The sequence below is a fragment of the Ichthyophthirius multifiliis genome (genome assembly GCF_000220395.1).
Source record: "Ichthyophthirius multifiliis unplaced genomic scaffold scaff_1120509249489, whole genome shotgun sequence".
Taxonomy (NCBI): Eukaryota; Ciliophora; class Oligohymenophorea; order Hymenostomatida; genus Ichthyophthirius; species Ichthyophthirius multifiliis.
In genome coordinates, this window is record NW_004087669.1 from 26,033 (window position 1) to 35,401 (window position 9,369).

General features: G+C 16.6%; 3 protein-coding genes across 3 annotated transcripts, besides 14 other annotated features; all 3 read left to right on the plus strand. All coding sequences in view use genetic code 6, as the record gives it.

Annotated features, from left to right (window-relative positions):
- Window positions 1-39: part of a microsatellite that runs on past the window's edge.
- On the plus strand, window positions 1-550 carry IMG5_007810 (hypothetical protein; the record flags this gene model as incomplete). The annotated part of the gene is made up of 2 exons (XM_004039800.1): window positions 1-419; window positions 490-550. Coding segments are annotated over 2 exons (450 nt in total), but the record flags the coding sequence as incomplete, so codon positions are not given.
- A 1,183-nt stretch (window positions 551-1,733) lies between these two features.
- Window positions 1,734-1,794: a microsatellite.
- Window positions 1,795-1,821: 27 nt separating this feature from the next.
- Window positions 1,822-1,875: a microsatellite.
- Window positions 1,822-1,876: a microsatellite.
- Window positions 1,877-1,882: 6 nt separating this feature from the next.
- Window positions 1,883-1,942: a microsatellite.
- Window positions 1,943-1,987: 45 nt separating this feature from the next.
- Window positions 1,988-2,033: a microsatellite.
- Window positions 2,034-2,443: 410 nt separating this feature from the next.
- Window positions 2,444-2,488: a microsatellite.
- A 1,024-nt stretch (window positions 2,489-3,512) lies between these two features.
- Window positions 3,513-3,585: a microsatellite.
- Window positions 3,534-3,582: a microsatellite.
- A 17-nt stretch (window positions 3,586-3,602) lies between the features above and the next one.
- Window positions 3,603-3,660: a microsatellite.
- Window positions 3,661-3,868: 208 nt separating this feature from the next.
- IMG5_007820 (hypothetical protein) lies at window positions 3,869-5,362 on the plus strand (the record flags this gene model as incomplete). The annotated part of the gene is made up of 2 exons (XM_004039801.1): window positions 3,869-5,054; window positions 5,292-5,362. Exons 1-2 carry the CDS (start codon window positions 4,352-4,354, stop codon window positions 5,360-5,362), a joined length of 774 nt encoding a protein of 257 aa, XP_004039849.1. The 5' UTR covers window positions 3,869-4,351.
- Window positions 4,944-5,061: a microsatellite.
- A 785-nt stretch (window positions 5,363-6,147) lies between the features above and the next one.
- Window positions 6,148-7,507, plus strand: IMG5_007830 (radial spoke head protein, putative). Its single transcript, XM_004039802.1, has 2 exons — window positions 6,148-6,292; window positions 6,351-7,507. The coding sequence occupies exons 1-2, from the start codon at window positions 6,283-6,285 to the stop codon at window positions 7,157-7,159; spliced, it is 819 nt and encodes a 272-aa protein (XP_004039850.1). The 5' UTR covers window positions 6,148-6,282; the 3' UTR covers window positions 7,160-7,507.
- Window positions 6,170-6,202: a microsatellite.
- A 30-nt stretch (window positions 7,508-7,537) lies between the features above and the next one.
- Window positions 7,538-7,600: a microsatellite.
- A 1,581-nt stretch (window positions 7,601-9,181) lies between these two features.
- Window positions 9,182-9,294: a microsatellite.
- Window positions 9,295-9,369: the final 75 nt, after the last annotated feature.

The following is a 9,369-nucleotide window of genomic DNA, read 5'->3' on the forward strand; positions in this document are numbered from 1 at the left end:
AACAAAAAAAATAATAAAAATTAAAAAAAAAATACAAAACACCATCACCAAAAAAAAAAAACAAAAAAAAAAAACAATGAATTTCTAGCCAGTATACATATAATAACCTAATTTAGCTATTCCATTATAACACCAAAACATATAATAATAATTAAGATCAGAGAATGTATAAATTTAATCCCATACATCAAACCCTTACGTACTTCCCGCAACTGCTAATCCTAGAAAAGATACTGTTACAGTCCGTGCAGATGACTCATCAGAAACTATAAGAATCCAAGCTTAAAGAATATCAAGATTAGAAGAAAGGTGTGATCTTTTAACAAAATAATATTAAAGATATGTAGCCGCTATATCTTATAAAGATTAAGAAATAGGTCATTGGTAGGAACGTTGTAATATATTATAAGCACATTTAGGTAAAAAAAATTTAAATAAAGTAAATATATATTAATATTATTATTTAAAAATAAAAACATAACCACATAGAAACTCCATATAAAAGAATAGAAGAATTATGATGGGAAAAAAATGAAGTAAAAAGAGACTAAGAAAGAATGAACTCAGTTTTAAAAAGTGGAAATGATGAACTTTAATCTTTGAAAAATTTAAGAGAATAAAAAGAAAAAGATATCTTATTTTGGAAAGAAAGAGCTAAAAAAGCCGAAAAAACATAAACTATTGTACTTTCTTTGGAACATAGAATTAAATAGCTTGAATAAGAAAATGAAAGACTTGAAATGTTAGTTGTTAAAGAAAGTAATTAGAATAGATCTTATCCTAATTTTGCAAATTAATGATTTAATTTATTTTTTATAAAAAATGAATTTTATATTATTTTTACAATTATATATAAAAATATTATAGTTTTTTTATTGAAATTATACATTTTTTTTTTTAATAATAAAATAAAAGTTATTTTTTTTTTTTAAATTAAAGTTTATTTCTTCTTCTTTTTTTAAAAAAAAATAAAATCAAATCAAATGAAAATTAAAGTTTGTTTCTTCTTTCTTTTATATATATATATAATTTTTTTATTATTTTTTACTATAATTAATAAATAAAAAAAGAAATAATAATATAAATATATAATAATAACAAAAATTTAAATCAATTTTAATATAAATGTTTTATAAACTTTTAAATTATATAATAAATATACCCAAATTATTATTTTAAGAAAAAAAACTTAAAATAATTATAGTCAATAATGAGAATATATAATAAAAAATAAAAAATATTACGAAGATTAGATTTTTTTAAAATAAAATAAAATAAAACTGAGAAAGAAAGGAATAATAAATTTTTTATAAAAAAATAAAATAGAGTCATTAAATAAATATCTTTATATCAAAATAAAAATATATATAAATCCCAAAAACTACTCCTTAATATTTATAATTACTTAAATATAATATTATTTAATGATTTTCTTTTATTTAGAAACTTTTTTTGATAAATTCAAGTTAATATATATTAAATTTTCAATATTTATTTCGTGAAAATTTTATAAATAGCAATTATGAGCTATATTCTGTTTAAAAAAACGAATAAATATTTTTTTTTTTAATAATTATATAAATTAATAGCTAAAAAGTGATTATATAGAAAACAATTTGAATATAAAAATGATAAAAATATACAAATTTAAGTTTTATAAAAAAAGATATTTTTTTATTGTGAAAATAACAAAAAAAAATATTCTAAAAATAAATATAAATATTTTTTTAGGGTTTTTTTAAAAAACATAATTTTATTTAAAATTAATAAGGTTTTTTAAGAAACATAATTTTTATGAAAAATTGTATTTATAGGAAAATAATATAAATAAATATATATATATATATATAAATATATATATAAATATAATATATATTTTTATATTTTTTTTTCTTAAATTTATTTTTTATAAATTTTTATTTATATATTTTTTTTTTAAATTAGCAATTACTTTAGAAATTTTTGTATTATAAATATTTTTTTTTTATTTTATTTATTTAATTTTTTAATTAAATAATTTTTTATATTATTTATTATTATATAAAATTAAATATTTATTTATTTTTATGATAAAATTTTTTTTAATCAAAATTTTATAATGTAATTAACATTTATTTTATATAAAAACATATCATAAATACGAATTTTAATAACTATAAATTATTATAATATTTTTTATATTTTAGATAAATATTATAATTTTTATTAAATAATTATCATAATAATTATATTTTATTTTTAAATATTTGTCTGTTTAAGAATACTATATTATTTTTGTTTTTAGATATAATTATATATATATTTATTAACATTTTTGTATAATTCATTATTTTTCTAAAATAACATTAATAGAAAGTAAATTAAAATAACGTCATTTTAGACTTAAATTTAAAAATTTTAAATTATTTTAATTATTTCAAGAAATTGTAATGTCTATCTTTACATTAAAAAATAATTATATATAAATAATAAATAATTAAATAATAAAAGAAAAATTAACAACTATTTTATAGTAAATTTTATTTTTATAATAAAAACACTGAAAAATTATTCTAATAATATAGAATATATGATTCTTTTTGCTTAAAAATAAATATATGTAAAAAAAGAAAAAAAGAAAAATAAAAATATATTTTTAATATATAAATGAAAAAAAAAAAAAAAATATCAATATTAATTATTTATTTGTACTATACAAGTAAATAAAAAAGTAAGATTAAAAACTATATATATTAAAATAAAATTTATAATATAATTTAAATTATAATTAAAAATTCTATTAAATATAACACTTCTGCATTCTATTTAGTAATTTGTATTTTTTATTATTAAAATAATTTAAATTATATTTTTTAATATATTTTATTTTTATTTTCTAAATTTTTATCAAAAATAAAAAGGTCTTAATCTATTTTTTTTAACCCTTTTTTTTTAGATTTTTTATTAATAAAAAAAATAAATATTTATAAGTATTATATATTTAATAAATTAATAATAAAAATATTATATTTTATTTTACTTGTTTTTATAAACCCTATATTTAATTAACTGTATTTTTGATAAAATATAAATTAATAAAAAATTTCCATTTATTTTAATTATTAATTTAGGTTTTTTATTTATATTTGTATTCACACTTAATTTACTTGATATTCGATAAACTTAATAAATTCGGTTTTTATTAATAATTTTATTATATAAGTTTAAATAATAAGATAATATTTTCTTTTGAATATTAGAAAAATAGTAATTAAAAGAACTTATTAAATTTTTATACATTATAATATAATTTGAAATTTAGAATATTATAATTTAAATAACATAAAAATAAAATTTATTATAATATTTTTTCTTATAAAAATTTATTTTATTTTAATTTACGTTTTCTAAATGATATAATTTAATTTAATTTATAAATTAAAAAATGAATACTTAAAATTATTATTTAACTATTCTATTTACATATACTAAATTAGATAATAACAAAACATATAAAAAATTAGAAAAAAAGTATAAATATATATAAAAAAATTAATAATAATTAATAAAAATATATAATTATAAATTATATATATTAATAAATTAAATAAATATTTAAAAAAAAAAAAAAAAATATTTTATCAATAAAAAAACAATTATTTTATTAATAATAAAAAAAAAAAAAAAAAATAATAAAATTTTATTCATTACATAAAAAATAAAATAAAAAAAAATATAATCACTTAAAAAAAAAAAAAAAAAACGAAAAAAAATAATAAATGGAATTATTATCCAATTATCCCCCAGATAAATAAATAGAAAACTATGTATTTTCCCTAAACGCTTGTATAGGCAAAGGATCATCAGGCACCGTATATATAGGTCGACATACTCCCACAAGCCAAATAGTAGCAATAAAAGCAATAAACATGTCATCATTAAAAACTGATTATGCCTAAAAAATGTTATAATCGGAAATAAAAATAATGAAAAAATTAAACCATCCGCACGTAGTACGTTTATTAGACGTTTTTTAGACCAAAAATAATACATATATAATAACCGAATATTGTAATTAAAGTGATTTAAGATAATTATTAAAAAAAAAACGTTTTTTTACTAGAAAAAGAGTCTATAGTGATTATTTCTTAAATAATGAGTGGTTTATAAGAACTTGCAAATAATTAAATTATACATAGAGATTTAAAACCGGCTAATATATTGATGAATAATTAGATTTTTAAGATCACGGATTTCGGATTTGCTAAAAAATTAACGAATATAGAAGACTAATTAATGGAGTCTTTAGTAGGAACACCACTTTATATGTCACCACAAATTCTTAATAAGTAGTAGTATACATCCAAATGTGATGTATGGAGTTTAGGGTTAATTCTTTATGAACTTCTTTTTGGAAAAACACCTTGGTAAGCAACAAATTTGGTAGATTTAATATAAAAATTGTCAACTTAAGCATTATATTTTCCTCAAGAAATATCTATATCTAGTTAGATGTAAGCTTTTATTAAAAAATGCTTAATGTTATAAGAAAACGAGAGACTTTCGATTAATGAAATGTTTAAAAATATGCTGTTTGAAAGCTATAATGTTTAATTAGATAAATTAATACAAAAAAGAAAAAGCGATATAGAATAAATAATTTAAGAAAGAAAAAAAAATGTATAAGAGGAAAATTAAAATAGTCCAAAAAATAGATCAAAATCAATTTTATAAAAAGAATAAAAATATAACGATAAAGAGTATTTTAGATCAAAAACTCCAATTTATAATAGAAAAAAAGAAGGAGAAGAAATATCACATGTCTAATTAAATACAGAAGGAAGATGTTTATCATAAAATTAAATTAAAAATAGTGAATTTTAATAATAGCAAAAAAATATTGATAATATAAATAATTATTTATTTTATTTATAAAAATAATTAAATTAAAATGATTAAGAAATATAATAACAACAACAATAATAAATATAGTAATAACAATAATAATAATAAATATAATAATAATAATAATAATAATAATAATAATAATAATAATAATAATAATAATAATAATAGTAATAACCTTTCTTTTAATAAAAAAAGCATAATTTTTATTTTTTTGAGGATAAAATACTAAATAAATATAATAGTTTTAAATAAAATAATAATAATAATAAATTATCTCCACAAAAGCCTTCTTTTTAATTTTTACCAATTTAAAAAAAAGAACCATATGAAAAAGTCTTTGCTATTCTTTTAAATTTTACCAAAATTTTAAAAACTCTGAAAAATCTTGCTGATTAAAACATTAGGTATTTATTAAAATTCGAAAATGAATTTAAACTTGAAAAGCTTATTTTTTTAATAAATAATCATATGCTGATTATTATGACTAGTCTAAAAATATCTCAAATAGACTAAAATATAAATATATTGAATATTCCTAAATGGGAAGAATATAAAAAATAGACATTTTTTTAAGAAATATAGTAATAAGTTTAATAAATGTATTATAATGTTTTAAGTATTTATTAAAGTTTTATGAATAAATTACAAGAGAATAAAAATTACAAAGATGAAATTTAAAAAGATATTTATTTTGGTAAAATCGTTAGTTTTTAGAAAAATGATGATGTATATAATAAGATTTTTTATTTTTATAAGTTTTAGTTTTTGAAGGAGTTTATAAAAGAAGTTTATTTAAAAATACATATAAATGTTAACTTTTTTAAGGAAAATTTAGGGAAAGATGAAATTTTGGTTTTGAATTTTTTAAATAAATTAATTGATTATTATTTACTTTTGAAAAATATTCTTTAAAGTGATGATGATCTTAATTAAATTGTAAAAATTTTAATTTTAGATGGATTTTTTGATAAAATTGGAATTAATTTTGAAGATTTGAAAAAAAAATTTTCTCCTTTGGTTTAGTTATTTCTTTATGAAATAAAATATATTTTATTTATATTTTTTTAAAATTTTTATAAATAATTTATTAAAAAAAATATTTTTTATTTCAAAAATTAATTTATTTATTTTTAAATTAAACAAAACAAAACATGAATTACGCAATAGACGAAAATCCATAAAACATAATAATTCCATTAGAATTATCAAAAATAATATATTAAGAATATGAATGTGATTAATCAATAAATGATAAACCAAATCAAGTAATAAAATAAAAACAAAAACAAAAAATAAGACAAAACTAAAAATAAGATATATGGTAAATGCTTATAAGGACAATCAAAAATTTAATATAAAAATGGAAATTCATACATAGGGCAAATACAAAACGGCATGCTTCATGGTATTTTTTTTTTAAAAAAAAAAAACTCAGATAAAAACCAAAAAAATTAAATAAAAAGGAAATGGAATATTTAAATGGAAAAACAATATAAAATATGAAGGCACTTTCTATTATAATTCAATAACAGGGGAAGGTCGATATGACTGGCCAGACGGTTCCTATTATATAGGAGATGTAAAAGATGGTCTAAGATATGGTTAAGGGACATTTGTATCACCGGATGGTGATGCTATATATAAAGGAGAATGGGTAGAAGGTTTAAGACATGGATAAGGGGAAGTAAAATTTAAGTCCGGAGCATTATTTTAAGGTTAGTTTGTGAATGGATGTAAACATGGTTAAGGGAGAATGTAATATCCTTCAGGGAACTATTATTAAGGGGAGTTTAAATTCGATAAGAAGTGCGGATAAGGAGTTATGATGTGGATTACTACAAAGGAGAAATATTATGGGGAATGGGAAAATAATCTTTAGAATGGATTCGGGGTACATGTATGGCTAGAATAAAAAGGAGAAGGTAAACTAATGAGAAATAGATACGAAGGATAATGGGTAAATGGTTACAGATGCGGTTATGGTGTGTTTTATTATGCAAATGGGTCAAAATATGAAGGGGAATGGGTAAATAATTTAAAGGAAGGCTATGCTATTTTCACTGAGGATAATGGGAATGTAATATAGGGATATTATAAAGCGGATAAAATGATAAAAAATTAAGAAAATAAAAGTTAGACTTAGAATGAGAAAATAGAAAAATTAATTGAATCTCCTAGTAAGAAAAACAACTCAAAAAAAAGGGAAATAAACATGAAGAAACTGTTATTAATAATTAATCTTCGGGATCCAAAAAAAATGACATGGAAATGAATCCATATGTGTATTTAGTTGATTTTCATGATATTACTAAAGGGGTAGAGGAAAACCTATTATAAATACACTAGAATATATAAAATATGTTATTAAGACATAATAGTGTACTTAGAAGTATGTATAAACATTACTGTAATTTAACAGAAAATAATAAGATTGCTGAAGATTCGTTTGCTATGGATATGTTTAGTTTCTGGAAGTTTATTAAGGATGCTAGAGTGTTAGACTCTATGGTTAGTTTGGCATCTTTAAATAGAAACTTTTATTAAGGAATTAAAAATAAGTTTGTATAAAAATGTAATTAGAATATGTTATAGAAATAAATTGAAATTGCAAAACAAATAAATAAGTATATTTTTAATATAAAATAAAATGTATATTTATATATATATATATATATATATATAAATATAAATATATTTATATATATATATATATTTTTAGGTAATTAAATTAGGAAGAACTTGATAATATTCTTATTTTTAATTTAATAAAATAAAATGAACCAAAAAATAATAAAAAATTAAATTATGATGAGTAATTTATTATATTTTAGATTTTTTTTTTTTTTAACAAATAAATATTCATTTAGACTTGATAATGATGAGAGTAAATAATAAAAAGAATTATTTATATAAATAATTGATATCCATAATGGAGATAGAATAGTTTTATTTAGAAATTTCGTGGAGTTAATTGTAAGACTTGCTTATCTTAAATATTCAGATTTATATAATATACATAGATCATTAGAAAAACTTCTTTTGAATAAATTAGTTCCAACGTTTGAAGGAAAAAAATAAAACAATAGTAATTAATAAGCAACAATAATAGCAGGTGAAACAATAACAACAATTAAAAGCCTGAGTAATTTAGATGAAAATAATGAAGTAATTAATATACTATATTTATATATATATATATTATTTATAATTTTAAATATATATTAATTATAGCAAATCATAAATAAGAAATAAATACTTTTATAAAATTATAAAGAATTATTTAAAAGAGTATTTAATTATTTAAAAACTACACATAAAAATGCTTTATTTGGTATTTAAGACGAAACTGTTATTTTCAAAGATTTATTAAAATTTTTTATAGAATAATAAATCATTTAAGGAGAAATTGATAAAAGAATTTTAGTTTAAGCTTTTGAGAGAAACTTTGATTTTTAAAGTACTCTATAATATGTAGATTAATTATAAAAAGATAAAGAAAAAGAAAAAAACTAATAAAATAAAGATAAAGACAAAAAAAAAAAAGTAACGAAAACTTCTGTTTTTAATCCTTTAACATAGAGTTAAAATTTAAATGAAAAATATGAATATATGAAAAGTTAAAGGCTAACCCTTATTTACGAATCTGAACTTATATTATAAGAATTTAAAGAAATTATTATATTTTATTTACTTAAAAAAGTCTTTTATATATATATATATTATTTTAAATTTTTTATTTTAAAAAGGATAAAGATATTCTCTTGGCAAAAGATGAGTAAGATTTAATTAAAAAATCCAAAAAATATTTCGATTAAATTGATATTAATAAAAAACATCATGATACAAATTTTAATGATTAAAATATTTAAAAAGATCAAAAAATTTGGCCTTTTAGTATAAAAGATAAATTGTAAAAAAAAATATTAAATTTAAATATCTTTATATGTATATAAAAATATAAAAAAAACTAAACTAAAAAAAAAAAAAAAAGAAAAGAAGAATTAGCAATTGAAAGAAAAAGAAAAGAAGAGGGAGAAAAATTAAAAAAATTCAAAGAAGAAGAAAGAAAAAAAGAGTCTTGTTTTAAAAAAATATATAATTATATAAAAATATGCATATATATATATTATTAATTATATCAATAATTTAAATTTCTATCATATATAGAGCTAGAGAAAGAGCCTTAATGGGACTTGAAGATTAAAATATAGAATCAGATTACAATGAAGATGATGATGATGATGATGATTTTTAAGTTTAGAATTAATTTGATGATGATTATTGAAAATAAAATTATAATAATAATAAACTAGAAAATTATAAATATTATATAATAATATAAATATAAATACAATATAAAATAATTAAAATAAAAATTAAAAAATCTTTATACTAATAAAAAATAAAAATGAGAATCTAATTTATTTTTGAAAATTTCACATTTTAAAACGAAAATAAATTTGTTCTTTTTATTCCTTATTC